We start from the raw sequence: 18,551 nt of genomic DNA, 5'->3' as shown, positions 1-18,551 counted from the left end.
TCCTCTTGAGCTGTCATTGGCTATTAGAGTGAGCTGTAGTCCCGCCCCCTCGTGGACGAGGAAGGTCACCACCGGAAGAAGGTCACAAGCACGACATTCAAGATGGCGACCCCCTTGTGTCAGTGTTATCAGGTGAGTGTTTGGGGCCATGTGTGTAAAATATCCACGTAAAAACACCACAAAACGATAAGGGAACGAACTGAAACGACATTTATTCAACGGCCTATTTTACCCGAAACGGCGAATATCTCAATTTCGTGTAACTTCTCTGCTAAACGTGGCGTAAGCTAGCCGAGTTAGCCGTTTGAATAGAGAGAGAGAAGCAGCCGGTGTCTGAACTCTTGGAATTGGGAGCATATAAAATGTTGGAATTTATCAGTGAAAAGTCCAACAGCTCCTAACATTGTTTCTGGAAAACTGTTTATTTCTATCGTTAGCTTGTTTGCTGGTGCTTCACTTAAAGCGTTCTGATAAAGAAGTTTCCTGTAAAAACACCAAAGCTTCGTGATTTACCGTCACGTTCAGTTCAAGAGTTTATTTCAGCCTCGAGTGTCTGCTGAAGTTTGACTGTGTGTCTTTGTCCAGATATGTGTAAGAAGGGGTTTGGTGGCATTCCCTTCCTCTTACCTGCTGCTTTCCAACAGACCCAATGTCTACAGGATACGTGGGCTCCTCACACACACTCCACAGGTAACAACACCTGGAATAGGAAGTCCTACTGCCATACTTGACCCTGATTATGTCTGCCTTTGCTCTATAGTGTACTATACTATATACTGTTGGTTAGGTTGATATATATAATCATTAGTATTAACACAGAAAGATACTTGGGGTACTTTAAAAAGCTAAAACCTCACAGTTTATTCAGGAAAGTACACACTGCAGCTTGTAGTTTAGAGTTAACCTGTGTTTGTATAGTTTCTGAAAGGCTTTGCTGAAACTTTAATACAAATACTTGGTAGTTTTCCTCTTTTAGCCCAGGTCTAGCACACTGTATCTAGATAGATATACATGATGGGATTTCTTTTCTCTCTAAAAATCGACTGTTGGTCAGGTTTACGTTTTTAGAATTCTGGTACAAGAAATACATTTAAGAAATACAAACTCTACATTTGCATTCCTAATCTTGTGGGGGTTTTTTTTTTTCGTGTGTTCAAGGTGCCTCAGTCAGCCCTTCTTCAAGTAAGGTATTTGTCAGGAGAGCGGGGTGGTGGACGAAGAGGTTTCCTGGGAGAGTTTTTGGATAACCTCAAACAGGAGCTGAACAAGAACAAGGAAATGAAAGAAAACATCAAAAAGTTTCGGGAAGAGGCCAAAAAACTCGAGGAGTCAGAGGCACTGAAGCAAGCTCGGAGGAAGTATGTAAGTATCTGGCCACACACTGAACTTCTGTCACTTAAACTAGTAGCAGGTCTGAAAACTCTGGGAAATGCTCTTCTTGTCTTTTCCCAGAAAAATATAGAGTCTGAAACAGTGAAGACGTCCGAGGTTCTTAGGAAGAAGTTGGGAAACATTTCAGAGACAGTCAAAGAGGTAAATAGGACGTAGCGTATAGGTATAGACTCTGATTGTTATAGGCATGCTGCTGAAGCTGCTACGATTCTGTATGTTTGTAAGGGACTGGAAGAGGTCAGCCGGACTGAATTTGGGAAGAAAATCAAAGAAGGAATGGAAGAAGCTGCCAAAACAGCAAAGACATCTGCTGAGACTGTCTCCAAGAGTGGAGAGATGCTGGGCAAGACGGGCGCATTTAAAGCAATATCTCAGGTATCCAGTCACAGTACAAGTTAAATATGATTCACCTTTTATTGCTCTTATACAGCATGTATGACGCATAAACATGTTAACATTATTCTCAGTGCTTTTATTACAGACGATAGAGGTCATTATTTACTAGGTATTAGAAATAATTTATGTCACTGACAGATTTTCTGTTTTTAGGGAATGGAGAGTGTGAAGAAAGAGATCGGTGACTTGGGTCACACTGGCCCTTATCGGCCTCCCACCAGACTCAGAAAGAGGACTGAATTCTCCTCCAAGGGGGCAGCGGATGAAAGCAGGGTCTTTGAGGCCAATGAGTACGTGAGGGCCCTCTGTTTGCCTGATGCTAAGAAGGGAAATGCCCCTCAGCTTCACAGATCGATATTTGGATCAATCGGGCCAATATTAATTGAGATATAAGAATTGAAACTCACCCAAAGTTAAAAGCAGCGAGAGCTGGGACACATCTGATCAGATACCAAGAAACTGACATTAATATTATTTCTTCAGCACGTTTTTGTATCGTCAGCCTAACACCATCAAATGACAGTTTTCACACATAAACAAACTGTTGCCTGATGTTTGTTTCAAGAGGAGGACTGTAACAGTTGTGTGCCATTTCCTCCACCTCATTATCATTTCAAGTGTTTCATTTCTATTTGGTTTGTTGAGCTGGCTGTAATGTGCTTATTTATCACATTTTATCACTATATATATTTATATCATCACTTTAGGGAAGCTATGGGTGTGGTGCTCCACAAAGACTCAAAATGGTACCAGCAGTGGAAGGACTTCAAAGACAACAACGTGGTCTTTAACAGTAAGGAATAACCCCCCCGTCATGTTACACATCCCGACTCTTTGTTTTAGTCAAACGCTCAGACGTTACCTGGTTAACTGTCCCAGTGTAATCATAGATTGAGAGGACCAATGATGTGTCTGTTGTCTTAAATGTGATGCTGCTGGATTTTCTGATGACATCACTGTTGACCCCAAGTAATAAAGCTGGCGTACCTTTGTGTTTGGCCGGTGATGGCGTTGCTGACCCTCCAGTTTATTAGCATCTATTAATAAGCATTTTCTGAAAGAGCCAGGTGATGGAAGACGTAGCTACACTCGGTTAATTTTATGTGCATTAGTTAGGGAAACGCTGTTAATGATTAATAATGTTTGGACATGTGAAAAATGGCCTTTCAGTTGGGACGTTACACAAAGTAATCATGTAGTTTTTTTCACAGCTATTTGGGCACCATCAGCGTTTTTAAACTAAGCAGTAAAAACGCTGATCACTCACTTCTGTGTTTGATAAAATAACATTGCTGGCAAACTGCTGCCATTTAAAGTCTTTAACTCCAGTTTGGGGTGCATGATGAGTCTTTAACAGACACGGGGTCTGATTGGTTTCACGGTTTTCTTGCCCTGCTTTCTGTGAGGTGAAGCTCACTGCCGCCCACATTTTCTGACACATTTGTAAATGTTTTGACTCAAAGTGCTATAAACAAACATGCTGCTTGTATAATGTACTTATTCTTAGAAAGTATTTAGTCTGGGAAGACAAATATTTGTACTGTTTTCCTAAACTTATCCAGGCCTGGAAATCAGATTACATTTGTATCCAAACTACGTAGGAAACCTCTGACAAACTGATTTTTTTAATAATCACAGGGTTCTTTGAGATGAAGATGAAGTATGATGAGAGTGACAACGCGTTTATCAGAGCGTCCCGGGCCGTCACTGACAAGATGACTGACATCATAGGTGAGGCGGCTGTGGTTGAATGCTCTGGGAACTCTCACAGGTGCTGTCGGTGCTTTGGAATACAGAAATGTTACATGTATCCCTTTTTATGCTTGAAAGACTTAATTTGTATTCGTGGACCTTGATATGATGTCTAGTCAAGATGTTTTTAGTAACATATGTGGTACTGGTCCACCAATACAGACAAGTGATTTTTTTTTCTTAACGCCTCCTAGTCTGAGGCCATGGTCCTCAGCCGGGGCAGGGTGGAGTGCCCACTCCTGTCCTGTGGAGTCGTTCATAAGGAGTACAGCTCCTCCACACAGGGCTGTGCGATATGACTAAAATCTCATATCGCGATATAAGACATCTGTCGTCCGACAACGATATGCATCACGAAAATGTACATTTTCTGTAAATTCTGTGAATCTCGGGCAGCTCGACTTGCATGAATTGTTTTCAGCTGGACGTCGTGTACCCGGAGTCGAGTGTTACACAAGTTGAAACGGCCGCAGTTTTCTTTCTGAGTATTTATTACACGGCGTGCTGCGGGGAAAAGCCTGTTCTAACGTTTATTTTTTAGCACCTGACGGCTCTTTTTAGCTTCTCATCCGTAAACACTCTGCATACTATTTCACATGATTCAGTTTATTTTGAAAAATCTCAACAGGATCTTCAGCTTTATTGTGAAAGGTTTATGTGGAAAATAAACAAGCGGACGGTGGAGCCACGCGATGGTTTTACCGTCATTGTTGCTAACGACAATGCATAAAAACAGTCGCTTGTTCGTCCGTAGTGTGGTTGTATTAAATATAAGAGAAAGAGAGAACTTAAAGAAATTAATTCTACAGTGACCGTCAAAACCATGAAAAAATATTGCCGTAAACAGTTTGTTTTGCGACACCATGAAATAAACGATATGAAAAATAGACATTTTCATATCGTCGTCCGATATATATCGTTATATCGAACAGCCCTACCTCCACTTTGACACACACGATTCAGACATCTGATCGCCTCTGGATAAGCGGAAGAGGATGGATTGATTTATTTAAAGATAAAAGTCTTTATATTATTGGAGGTTATATCGCTGTTTATCATATACTTGATGAATCTTTTTAAAAATCTTTGTCCTGCTCATCCATGAAGGTGGGCTGTTTTCAAAGACTGAGATGTCTGAAGTACTGACAGAGATTTTGAAGGTGGACCCGTCCTTTGACAAAGACTCCTTTCTCAAGCAGTGTGAGCGGGACATCATCCCCAACATACTGGAGGTAACACTAATCAGCAGCAGATATCACTCAAGTGCTCGTTTTTTTAAGCTCTAAACTGTCATTTAAAGTGTACCTCTACAAAATACTTCAGTTGTGTATCAGGAGGAGAATACTCTGTGTGACTGTGTACTGCCCTAAAGTCTAGACGACCCTTTTTAAGCCTTTTTTTCACACAGGCGATGATTCAAGGGGAGCTGGAGGTTCTCAAGGACTGGTGCTATGAAGCGGTATGTCCTTTTGCACACACTGGCTCTGCGTGTTTAAATAAGTAGACTGACAGCTCCATGGCACTGCTGTACCTTGATTATCTGCAGGTGGCTAGTTTTTCATGAAGTGTCTTTGTCATTATGTGATCTCCATTTTCTCCTTCACTGGGTTTCCAGACATACAGCCAGCTGGCACATCCAATCCAGCAAGCCAAGGCCATGGGGCTTCAGTTCCACTCCAAGATTCTGGACATTGACAATATTGATGTAAGTTACGTAAGACGAGACTCTGCAGACTGATACTCAGACTACTGGCTCTTCTTTGCATTCTCAGGTTTAAAAATAGCAACACTCCATTAGTTTGCAGTTCATACGTGTGCTGACAGGAGCTGTAACCACTCTGGTCACTTTTATATTTGTAAATGTTTTACCTGACGACAGGGAAATCCTTGAATTCTGTTCAGTAAATATTTATGCATGTTCTTCTCCAGCTGGCCTTGGGTAAGATGATGGACCAGGGTCCGGTGCTGATTATCACTTTCCAGGCTCAGTTAGTCATGGTGATCCGAAACACCAAAGGAGAAGTGGTGGAAGGAGATCCTGTAAGTCTCTCTCACACACACACGCACACACACACATGCACACACACGCTCACACGCACACACACACATGCACACACGCGCACACACACACATGCACACACACGCTCACACACACACACACATGCACACATACACGCACACACACACATGCACACACACGCTCACACGCACACACACACATGCACACACACGCTCACACGCACACAGTTGTTGGTTGATCATGAAGTATTACAGAGCTTTAGCTGCCATATTGTCACACTCACACATGTGTGAGATCTTTTAAATTGATCATTAAGTGAATGTAATGAGACGGTGGAGTCATATTCAGCTGTTTGGACAAGGCCTTTGTTTATTTAGACCCAGACCTAGAAAGCTTTATGGGCTGTAAATCATCCCCCGAGGACAGCTCGGGGACGCGTGTGGTTGGAAGCGAGGTCAAAGTATCCATTCAGTACCGTGCAGCTGGCAGATGCCCAGTGTTCAGGATGAAAGGCTTCTGCCAAAGGATTAATGGTGGATGTACTGTTCCTCTGGAGTTTATAAGCTGAGCTCTAATGTCTGAGCATTAAATGACACACTCGACCATTTATGGCTCCTGGACTCAGCGTCTCTCTGTTTCCATGTCCGGTCAGAATGTCTTTCATCTTTCAAACTTTTTAATGCAACATCTGGACTGACTGAAACTGAAAATGCCAAGAAGCTATCTGCACAGGCTGTCTCAGGAGCCCCTACCCTTTGAACCACAGGAGACTCTGTGTAGTAGATCAAGCCAGCAGTAAAACAGATGATTGTGTCGTGGTTCAATAAGTCGTTTCCAAATGTATCATTAGTGTCATTTGTTTAGTTTGAATTTAAAGTGAAGTGCGCTCATCTGTTATTTTTCCTCCAGGAAAAAGTCCTCAGGATGATGTACGTTTGGGCTCTCTGTCGAGACCAGGAAGAGCTCAACCCATACGCTGCCTGGAGACTATTGGATATCTCCGCCTCGAGCACGGAGCAGATCCTCTAAGACTCTTTCATGTGCACTAAACTCTCACAGTTGGGGAGACCATACTTCCCCACATAGGCTCTGAGGCTGGGAGGATGGGACACACACAGGTGGACATGTGGGGGCTGGACTTTGCTACGAAAACACTGTGGAGTAGTGTTGCTGAATGCTAGAGCTGCTTCTCCATCTATTGGCTTTGCTCAGTCAGTTATTCCTGACCGTTCCTCAGGCTCACACTTGGGGGCAGTAGACTACCAACAACATTCATCCAAAGTCCTTTTTGCAGCCTGTAGGCTGTGCTTCTCTGTTTGATGTAGCCCTGCCATGGTTGGCTTTTAAAAGATAAATGATGCTGTTTAACTCGGGTTCAACTTATCAATATGGGAAACAATTATGTGGGAATGAGCCCAATACATTTGTAACTAAAACTTAATGTCCTCAAACTGACTCCTTCATATCCTGTCCCTGAGATGTCACCGTATACCTTTATTCCACCGCCGATCTCCATCAAAAAGAGACACACACACCATAAACTTACTGGGCCCAGAGTTGGAACCATTGATCCCAGTGACTGTGGGAGGTGCTACAACTGCCGTGATTTTATTTCCAGAAATTAACTTTGTTACACGACACTATGGAATATATGGCTGTCAAGCATGTGGGATGGTTGTTTCAGCACTAAGGCAAACGCCGGTCCCTCATTGGTGGAAGAGGTAACAGTGGCTGGTTTCGCCAGTGCCAATCAGTGCGCTCCCATCCTTACTGAGGATTGTCATCCTTGTATGTATGATAATAATTCAGTGTGATTATTGAGCTGTAAGAGTCTATATTTATTATGAGAAATAAAATGAACAGTCACTTTTGGAAACAACTTTCAATCCACCTTTTTTTTGTTTTTTAACGGTTCAGCCGGCCTTCATTTTGGGACGAGATCATGTGATTCCTTTGAGGGCAGTTGCTAATTATTTTTTTAAAATTAAATCCTCGTGTGGGACTTCAGTCTGATGTCATATTTCCTTTGGGAACTTCTCCAGGGCTGAGCTGACGCACTCATTTGTTTGGATGAACTTCAGCGACCCGTGTCAGCCTGAAGCGTGATGATGTCACGATGTGGGGTGAACTGGATTGTTTCATCGGCGTCCAGGATTCGTGCCGTTTGTGTTTTTCGTCAGTGATTTCTGGTGCGACTGCTCGGCCTTCAGTGCTGTGATGTGTCAGCGTCACTGTGTGCCATGTTGTACAGCCAGCATCCCAGGAGCTCGTCTCATAGAAATGTGGAGGTTAGAAAGGCCAGGTGGGACCCGAAGCATCTCTCCAGTCTGTTTGGGAAAATACGTTTCATCTTCAGTTTGAGGACAAAAAGAGTTCATCTCTACGTTTTTATTTCTGTTGTGTGAACTCATTATGTCTGCTTTGGTCTTTTCTTTTAGTTCATCAGTAACTTTTGTAACTCCCTTCATTCAGTTTCATGAATGGTAAATGGTAAATGGCCTGCATTTGTATAGCGCTTTTCTAGTCCATAGGACCCCAAAGCGCTTTACACTACATTCAGTCATTCACCCATTCACACACACATTCACACACTGGCGATAGCAAGCTACATTGTAGCCACAGCTGCCCTGGGGCGCACTGACAGAGGCGAGGCTGCCGGACACAGGCGCCACCGGGCCCTCTGACCACCACCAGTAGGCAAACATGGGGTTAGTATCTTGCCCAAGGATATTTGGCATGCAGCCAGGAGGCAGCCTGGGATCGAACCACCGACCTTCTGATTAGTGGCTGACCTGCTCTGCCACCTGAGCTACAGTATGCCTTTATTATCAGTATGCTTTTCTGATGTACACTGACTGGACATATTTTTAGGTACACTTTGCTAGGACTGTATTGGACCCTCTTTATTTCACAGCACAGACTGAAAGTGTTGGAAACGTTCCTCAGAGGTTTTGGTCCATACTGACATGACAGTGTTACATAGTTACAGTCAATGTGTCAGCTGCACATGCTAAAGGTGCTCTGTTGGACTGAGATCTGCAGTGAGCGCCATCTGAAGATGGTACATTGTGGTCATAAAGTGATGGACCTGGTCAGCAACAGTACTCAGGTAGGCTGTGACATTTAAACGGTGCTCGGTTGGTGCTAAGGGGCCCACAGTGTCAGATCCACAGCATTACACCTGAACTTCTGATACAAGCCAGGATGGATCCATACTTTCATGTTTCATTCACCAAATGTGATCCGAGCTGGAATGGGAGTTCTGTGATTCTGATTCTATTATTGGTATCACTCATTGATTCGATCCTTTATTGAGTCTGTCGGGTTCTCACTGGCTAACTTTGACAGTCACCGCCATCGCTAAGCAGCGTATGTTACTTAATTACTCCCAGGAGAAAGTAATTCATTACACTGCTCATTACATTACTTTGGTGCTTCTCTATAAAACGATCTCAAAGTTCCCAGTTACAGCTGAGGCTACAGTCCCTCACACCAACGCAAGTTCCTGTCGCAATGAGAACGCATACGATCTTTCTCTTAGTATGCAGGTATGAACACACAGCTGACAGACAGGAGCAAAGATGAAACCAGCACAAAGACACTTCAAAGTCATCGCCACAGTGATTCTACTTCAGAAACACAAACCGGTAGAAACCGAGGCTGCAGCCGGATTCTTCATCAGTTTGAAGTTCAGGGTCAGTTTGGGCCGGGGTCAGCCTCACTCTGGGTCTTTGGCTAGCTCAGTGTTTTCAGTGTATTCAATCATATATTTTTATTTATGTATTTATTATTAGTAGTACTAGTAATAATTTAGTTAGTTTGAGTTAGTTTCTCAGACAGCTCTCTGTAAACTCTAGAGATGGTTGTGTGGGAAAATCCCACTAGATCATCAGTTTCTGAAATATTCAGATCAGCCAGTGTGGAGCCAACAACCCGCCATGTTCAGAGTCACTGAACATTCTGACGCTCAGTGTGAACTTCACGGTCACCATGACCATGTCTACATGCCTAAATGCACTGAATTGGCTGATTACATATTTGCATTAATGTGCAGTTGAACCCAGTAAAGTGGCCGATAAGTAAATGTTTTCAGTCCAGATGAAATGGTGATCGCAGCAGATGTTCATTGTCTGCGGCAGTAACAAGGCAGCTCGGGACAGATGGGGAGATGCTGAGCAGAATGCAGTGTTGCATTAATTTGGTCCGGTCCTGTGTCTCTCTCAGAAGCTGACAGAGCGGCTGGTGGTTGCTCATAAACAGGCTTGCATGTCTGTACATGTCGACCAGCACCTCCACTGTTCAAGCGCTGTCCTGGATGATGAATCCTGACTATTGCTAAGCTGTGCTGAGGCTGCAGCTCCCTGTTGCCGTGCTCATCGCTCACAGTGCACCACTGTGGTTCTCTCACAGACACCACTCCCCACTCGGGTGTCCAGAGGAGCATCCTTGGAGAATTCACAGACTGGTCAGACGGATCCTGCTGACCGAGAGAAGACCCTTTTGTGTTTGTTCCATATGCTATCATGTTGATAATGAGCTCACAGACAGTGTGCTAATTAGTGTGCAGCATCAAATAGTCATCACTTGTGCAGTTGTTTACAGCACTATACTTCGATGCTTCTACTTCAGGTGAAAGTGAATGACACACATGAACACCTGAGTGAATAAACTGAGCAAAATATTATATAACAGCTCCACTGTGCATATAATAGCAAAAAGATCAAATGTTACAGAGGTGCTCTTATGCTTCTCCTCTTTTAAAAAAATGGTGCAAACGGTTTAAGCACAAAGTGGCTAAACACCAATTTCCTCTTCTTATTTCTCCTGATTGATTTTGGTCTATGTTTACATTTTGCTGGTGTCCTTGTCACTCCTGTTAGCATGAGATGGTACCTGCAGGCCATTCAGGTCCTTCTGAATTGCACATCCACACACGCCATTACGAGAAGATTTGAGAGTAGAGGAGACGCCAGGAGACCTGATCAACCCAGCATCAGGACCTTCTTTGTGCATGGAGAGACAGGAGAAGATAAGCCAGAGCCTTACAAAAGGACCCTCAGCAGCTTGTTTCTGCAGACTCCATGAGCAGGGCATACTTGAGTGGGACCCGTGCTCACAGGCTCATGCAGGTTGACTGGCATTCATGGCAGGTCTGCCCCTGGTGCCTCGGTCTTATCACAGGTGATGCTGCTTGTCGCGACATCTCGAGACTCTTTAGTTGCTGACAGACGAGCCTGCTCTCACCAAGGATTATTGTAACTGTGAATCAAAGTGACTATGAAGCCAGCAGTGAGGATGATGGGTCCCCTTTAACATCCCTAACCCTCACCCCCTTCAATAATAATACTGAGATGTATTGCTAACCTTAAAACTGATTTGGCCAACATCTTAAACTTCTTCTTATTCCCAGCCTCGAAAGAGCGATGCCTACGGTATTTGAACGGGTGGCAAAGGCATGGCATATAGTTCTGTGACCTAAAGTCAAACATGCACAGGACAGGATATGCTGTCGTACAGGGAGCAAAGAAGGTAACGGCCCTGCAGCTAGCCAACCATGCATACGTCTCTCCATGCACGGAGAGAAGTGGTGCCAGGTGAAGAAAGTCAACAAAGTAGGACACAAGTGTCACATACACTCGCTCGCTTGATGGGTGAGTGCTGACATCCTGCCATGGCCTGGGATCCAGGTTGGCAGCTGCAGCAGGACTAACAAGCTGAGTGACAACAACAGGAAGAAAAGGAACTTTCAAAAGTCAGAAAACACGATGAGTCACAATTCAGCCAATATTTAGTCTGTAAAGACATCCTTTCAACAACATGGTACACTGTAATTTAAAGATAACAGTTCTTAAAATCCACATCGTACATTATGAAGCCTGAAGTCCTCGACTGTGAAGCTTGATGTCATTTAGATAACAGGCTGGCTTTAATTTCCCGAACACGTCTTGCTGTTTTATTGTTCTGCGGTGTTACACTTCCTGTTCATCTTTATATCACAAAAGGACATTTTTCAACACATGCTAAGTGCTTCAAGCCTGCCAGCCATCCCTTTATTCAACATCCACCCTGTTTCCTTTCTTCGCTGTCATCTGTGTGATGCCCCATTAACTATGCTGTCCTTGAGCTCCCCTGACAGCCCCGTTTCCTTTAGCATCTGCACTTCTCTACTTTCATCTAATTATCCATTTTAACAGATTTGCCACGAAGGCTAAACTAGGTTAACCCCGTCGAATCGTTTTTCTGTAGCTGATTATACCAGGCAGCACCTCACTTCACTGATCATGAAAGAAAAACAGCATTTTTATCCACCAGATGTTTTCAGGTGGGCTCAGCACCGCGCACAGCAAGTGTGCTGGAAAGATGAGGCTTCTGTTTGTGCAGGCGTGCGCTGTACAGGTGCTCACTTTGACCCAGATTCACCGGTGCAGTGGGACACTGGGCCAACGTGTTGACTCATAGGAAACACACACACACACACACACACACACACACACACACACACACACACACACACACACACACACACACACACACACACACACACACGCTCATTCACACAGGTGGTCGGACAGCAGTCGAGGGGGGAAAGGCCAGAAAGGTGCACCGGTGTGAGAGGGATCATGCAGGGGCGGCGAAGTGTGTCAGGAAGCTGCTGCGCCACCGTGTGTGGACAGAGGCCAGGTCAGATCCTTTCTTCTCTGGTATAGAGACTAGAACTGAGGATATGTAGGTTTAATAACTGCAAAACATAAGAAAAGATCAAAGAAAGAAAGATTTAAAAAAGCTTTAGTCGGCTTGGTGAGCCACATTCATTGTTTTTGTGCCTGCTTTGGGTTTAGCCCCAAAGCAGGCACAAAATCAGACGGGAACATGCGAACCGCTGGAGCATTGCAGCAGAGACATATTCTTGTCTGTGCATGTAAGTCCTTCACACTCACATATTTGTTCCCTTCTAATTAGCTGACTGTCAAAAATACATCTCAGCAGGTTACAACAAGGTTAAATCAGTTTTAACAATAAAAACTCACAATTATCTTCTTTATTTTCTTTTTATGAGGTAATTTCCCCCCTAAGATACGTTCATGTAAGCTGATCTTTAAATCCATGAAATTCAGGTAAGTTCAGAAAATGTAATTATTTTATTTGTAATATTTATTTAAAAACTGCATCTTGTATTCACTCGGGTTGTCTTTGGCTAATGTTAAAATGTGTTTGAGGATCTGAAACATGCATGTCTGAAAAAAAGAAATCAGAAAAGGGGAAAAAAGCTCTGTCAGCAGTTTTTTACATCATCTATGGATAAATCTGAACATTAGTCCACTGAGCACTGAAACACATCTACGCTGAGCCGTTTAACGGTATTTCCTTCATTTCCGCAAACATGGAATTAAATCCCAATTTGCTGCTGTAATGAGATGGAGGCAGAAATGTCTGAATGAAAAATAAAAGCAAAACATCTGCGCTGCTATTACAGTCAAGTGAAAAAATATGTAAATTTTCTCATTAATGAATTTTCTCATTTATTATCTGCTGAATCATCTGTGATGTGATGATTTCCCCCAAAACCAACAATTTTAATAGAAATGTTTCTCTCACGATAACGATTTGGTTTGGATGACAAAAAGCGTGAAGTGTCTTATGTAACTACAGGTGAGGACAGTTCAATAATAGATTGTTGAGACTTTTGTTTGAGGATATTGGCACACATTAAAATTACATTTTTCTTTCAAAGGTTATCTGCTTCATCTTTTCATAAAGCTGGCCTCGTTATTGCTGCTGTTATTGCTGCTGTGTTCGCGATCTAATATCGAGAAGCTGTCCTGCTCATGAAAGTCAGCGGTCAATATATTCTTATCTCATATTCATATAACGCTCCACACCCCTGAGATCGAACAGAGATATCACACAGAGAAAGAGAACCACATTTGGACACGTGTTATGAGGAATCACTTTACCTTTAATAAAAAGGAGAGGGGAGAAGATCGAGACATGCTGGAAGAACACTGCAGAGACTGATACTGTTAAATATAATCATCGCTGTCATGTTTTAACATTCAGCTGCTGTGGTAAGTCTGTTTGGCTGCATTTCTTCAAGCAACCATAAAATAGCTAATGGCTCAAATAACATATTTGATTCTTAAGCTAACATTTCACACCAGTCATTATATATGTATTGTGCTATACTTCAAACTTTGAAGTAAACTTATTGTCTCCATATGAGTAAAGACTTTCTGTTAAAAACATGTTGCCAAGTTGTTGTTGTTTTAAATAGAAAAATAAGATGTATCCAAACAAACCTTCGGGTCTCAGGGGATTACATTCTGTATCATGACTGAGTCGCTAAACGGTTCCTACCTACAGTCAAGAAAAAAAAAAATCGGGGCTCTGTGCCTGTCTGTGAAAAACTAAGTGCATCCTTATTGGTTCTATAGGAATTAAGAGGTTAAATAGCAGCCAGAAGATGCTAAATAAATGCATTGTTAGAAAGTTTTGGCCGGTCTGGAGCATTCAGGTGTGTGTTAACACGTTGCCACAGCCTTCCCACTAATGGACATCCCAGCAAATCATCCCACGGTCAAACCATGCAGTGCTCAGAGAAATGCAAAAAACCCCAAGAACTACATGTGAGACTGCAGGTCTGAGTTAACACAATTCAGTTTGATTCATACAGCAACAAATCACAACAACAGTCGCCTCAAGGAGCTTTATATTGTAAGGTAGACCCCACAATAATACATACAGAGAAAAACCCAACAATCATATGACCCCCTATGAGCAGCACTTTGGCGACAGTGGGAAGGAAAAACTTCCTTTTAACAGGAAGAAACCTCCGGCAGAACCAGGCTCAGGGTCACAGTAGAGTTTATGAAAGTACGATTAGAAAAAGACTGAATAAGTTTACATTTTTATGAAAGCGTTGAGGGGGAAACGCCTCTTTGTTCCAGAAAGACCATGGTCGCCATCTTTTTCTAACAAATTATGGACCAAACTGTATATGTTTAAAAAATATCACCATGACGATGTCTTTGTCCTTGACTTTCTTTTTCTTTTTTTCTCTTCAATTCTTGTAAGAAAAGTATTGTGACTGTATTCAAAGACACAGGAGTCAGCAACAACGCAGCAATATTAGTGACTTTAACTTCATGTGCAAGTAAAGTAATTCACGTCAGCATTAACCCACTACGTCACAAGTCTTAATAATCTTAAAACAGCATATTCTTAAAACCAGATGAAGGATTTACAGGTGCGGTTTACATGACTGCACGTTTCTGTGTGGATCCGTTACTTTTATTCATAAAAACTTTGCTGGGAAATCATGCAAACCAGTGCATTAACAAAACTTGCTATGCTGCTTAAATCTAGCTCATTATTGGGTAGAATATCTTTATTAATACAAAACATAGACGACAAGAATCTTTTTCTTTTCAGGAAAAAGAAAAAGAAATAAGGCTTTTTCCCCCTGAAACTCTCGTTTGGCAGCGTGCTGACAGTTAGACAGACAGCACTCGTTTAGCATTGTAAATGAGTGGTAAAGCAGGCCAATTTATGGAGGGTCAGATGTGCCTGTTCAGCAGTAACAGGCAATGAGAGAGCTCTAACCAGGCCCCCCTCACCCAAACATGCTCATCCAGAGACCAGCGGGACGTGCTGGAACTCCCAGAGCCCACATTACAGCGTAAACGTGGGACGATGGCTCTACAGGACGGACGCTGTCAGACGGAGCTTTGTGTGACTGCATGCGCTGCTGCTGATAAATTCTCACTCAGGCTGGATCGCTCTCTGCGTGGGCGGAGCGAGGCCACCCGGGGTCATGAAGCACTTTCTGCTGACGTTCAATCCCTCCTCTGTCATTTTTTCCTTCTGGGACTGACACCACATTAAGACAAGTAGATACATAATTCTCTATATTCTGCAAACATTTATGTGTATTATGTTTGTGCACAGGTTCCTGTTTTTGCTCTGAATCACATTTGTCTTTGACATAAACCTGCTCCTGTACTTTCATCTGTTAAAAATTTAAGTAAACAGTAATCAGCACATTCTCACCATAACCCGGTTAAGTTTATCCTCCACATGCACACACAGCACCACCACCACCACCTCCACCTCCCAATCTCTTTCCCTAAATCAAATCCCCATCCACCCAAGACACCATCAGCTAGCCCACTCTAATTGCAGGCAGCAGTCTCCTTATGAGAACGGCCATTCTGCTGAGAGGAGGGAAAACAATGGAAGCAAATGCTGTTTCTATTGATCAGCCGGTGTCTCTGTCCTCCCTGCAGCGGGCCGAGTTTTCCTGTTCAGACGTCCGATATATACGATTTAGTGGCGTGGATACTGACATAGTAGAAATAGTAGTAGATGTGAAGGGAGGAGGAGTTTAAATTAAAAAAACAAACGTGAGAAGCTGCATAAAGAAATGTAACAATTTTTTAAAAGTGGGAATGGTCCTGTGTATCAGGCTTAGATGTATGTGGGCACGACCGTGTGGTAGCTCAGAGCAGATCAATGAGCAGAGGATAAAAAGAGGTTCAACATAATAAAATGACTCATTTAAAATATTTAATACAGCAGGACTCTGGTGTTTTTCCTCTAATATGCTCTTTATACGCTCAGTGCTTGCCTGTGGGCAGACACGGTGACAGATCGCCTCACCTTCAGTGACAGCTAATCATTACGAGTAAATTAGATCAGGGCTGAGGCCAAAGGACAGCTGTTGTGGGCTACAGGTACTGCCCTGCCAGCCTGCCCGCCCTCTCCCATAACTCTAATGATGATGGAGGCCAGGTTAGATTAACTTTTCCACGCTGTTACCGTGTCTTATCAGTCATGGAGCCCAGCGGGCTGCTGAGACGAATGTTAGTGCGTAAAGGAAATTACAGACTACTTATCATTAAATGTGGCTGCTGTGGATGTCCTCAGAGAGATCAAAGGTCAATCCAGGACACACCCTAATCCATAGTGTGTAGGGAATAATAGCTGAACCCATTAGAAACCCATGAACTAGTTTATATGCTTAATCTCAGGGGCTGGACGCTACATTTTGGGGGTTTCTGGTGTAGAGAGCTGCAACAAATTAAAAAAGTTCACATTATTTTGTATGCTGCTAAATGTGTCTGATTCATAGCAATCTAATACAAACAGACTGCTAACTGACTACACCTGTACACCAGACTGCTTTCAGGATTAAAAGCTTTTCGTTTGCCCACAAAATCTATTTGTTTTTCTAAAAATGAAATTGTTTTTCTCTTCTTACCTTCTGCTTCTCGATGTGAGCATGCGCGAGTGTCTGTATACTATGGTTGACTTGCTGTTCTCTCTCCATCAGCATGACAGGTAGATGAGGCTGTGAATAGTCTTCCATCCCCTCATCAATAGTTGCCAAGGTCAGGGTCGGAGAGACAGACGCAAACGGTTATTTATTACTGGAGGCAGAAAGAGAGGAAGTGTTGAAAACTGAGCGCATTCAAGAAGAAAACTTCAGAGGAACATCGGAGATCAAATAGTGCAAACTGACCCAAGGACAAAAAGTCACCTGTGCATCACACGGCGCAGTGATACACGTTCAGGACTTCTTTCAGTATTTCAACAACTGCTGCGAAATGTAGGGCAAAGCTGGGTGTGTGCACAGAGTGGGTTGTTCTTCCAAGCAATGCCACACAAGTCATTTACAGAGAGCTCACATATTTGAATGTCCCCTTTACACAAATTATCAACAGCACAAGTCATTAAGGATTAGTGATGTCAGCTTACGTGAGGATTTAGGAATCGGATGACCTGCGATAAGGCGAGGTTTCACACGGCTAATTAGTCCAAGTCTGTTCGTTTTCATGTGGCCTTCTCTACCGAAATGAACTTTAATCAATCAGCTCATTGATTAAAGAGTCATAATTATGGTCTGAGACCTGGCAGTATAAATCACAATAACAGTATACAGTAATGTGTATGTCCCCCAATCTGTCCTCGCGGTCCCCTGTCAAATTACACAAGTGTCAGGCTGACATATTTAATCCACCGCGCTGTTCTCATGAGACTCCTCCACAGGCTAATCATGCTTCAAAGAATAATTGGAGTCATTTAAAAGTGATGCGTGAATGGTATTTGATAATATGATTTCATCGTCCCCTCAGTCTCCTATTTCCCAGTGATCCCACACCTCCCACTGTGACTGTGGCAAGAAATCTGTGTGGTTTCTGATCTCATACATTAAGAACGTGGCTTTGTCTCTTATATCTCTTATGGATTTCTGTAGGCAAACAAAAGCAATGTCATCTGGAAAATATAATATACAGCACTGTGCATAAGTCTTGAGCCAGCCCTTTGAAAATATTTTGCTGGGAAAATGTGAAATAGGTGCAGCGATTTATTGAACCTCAGAAATACAGTGAATGAGTTTGGACAATTCTAATAAGCTTGAAAGCCAATATTTGGTATAATCACTTTTATCCTTCAGGCAAGCTTTCTGGTCATTTCTTCAAGTGGATCAATAATTTAATAATTTGTTAATTTAATTAGCAAAAATGTAACATTTGGAATCATCACTCCATGAGACCCATTGTCATTGATTTTCAGTCTAGTTCTTGTGTAATTTGGCATAACTCTGCGTTTTCTCCTTCCATAAAAACGGCTTCTTGACAGCCAATCGTCCACTGAGACGTTTCTGATGAGGCTTCGGTGAACAGCGGCTCGATCGGTTGAAGGACCAGATGCATCTTCAGGTCCTGCGTCAGGTCTTTGCTCCATTTTTCCCTATTTCTTAATGGCATGATTACTTTTCATCTGCTATGTTTTTAGGTCTGACACTTCCTGCTTTGTCTTCTGCTGATCCAGTTTTTGAGGACACAACGGCCAAACCTTTGCTGAGGAGTTGCAGGTATTTGGTAGTGAGCTAATTAAAGTTTGGCCCTGTTAATGGGAAGAACATTATCATGATTTGTCCTGAAAGGAGGCCTGGATTTCTGCACCGAACCAGTTTGGCAGCATTCACTCA

General features: G+C 42.9%; 1 protein-coding gene and 1 long non-coding RNA gene across 2 annotated transcripts; one reads left to right on the top strand and one right to left on the bottom strand.

The window, feature by feature from the left end:
• The first annotated feature begins 3 nt into the window (after positions 1–3).
• Positions 4–7,562, top strand: timm44 (translocase of inner mitochondrial membrane 44 homolog (yeast)). Its single transcript, XM_003439923.5, has 13 exons — positions 4–132; positions 586–690; positions 1,159–1,362; positions 1,453–1,533; positions 1,618–1,767; positions 1,942–2,078; positions 2,496–2,581; positions 3,427–3,519; positions 4,648–4,772; positions 4,949–4,999; positions 5,156–5,245; positions 5,470–5,580; positions 6,470–7,562. Exons 1-13 carry the CDS (start codon positions 103–105, stop codon positions 6,587–6,589), a joined length of 1,383 nt encoding a protein of 460 aa, XP_003439971.1. The 5' UTR covers positions 4–102; the 3' UTR covers positions 6,590–7,562.
• A 5,948-nt stretch (positions 7,563–13,510) lies between these two features.
• On the bottom strand, positions 13,511–17,212 carry LOC112843737 (uncharacterized). The gene is made up of 3 exons (XR_003216210.1): positions 17,079–17,212; positions 16,818–16,986; positions 13,511–15,427 (listed from the first exon to the last, which is right to left on the bottom strand). It is a non-coding gene; the product is annotated as an uncharacterized LOC112843737 (long non-coding RNA).
• Positions 17,213–18,551: the final 1,339 nt, after the last annotated feature.

This window comes from Oreochromis niloticus, linkage group LG23, assembly GCF_001858045.2.
Source record: "Oreochromis niloticus isolate F11D_XX linkage group LG23, O_niloticus_UMD_NMBU, whole genome shotgun sequence".
Taxonomy (NCBI): Eukaryota; Metazoa; Chordata; class Actinopteri; order Cichliformes; family Cichlidae; genus Oreochromis; species Oreochromis niloticus.
Note: the sequence above shows the minus strand (reverse complement) of the source record. Positions and strands in the feature narration are given on the sequence as shown.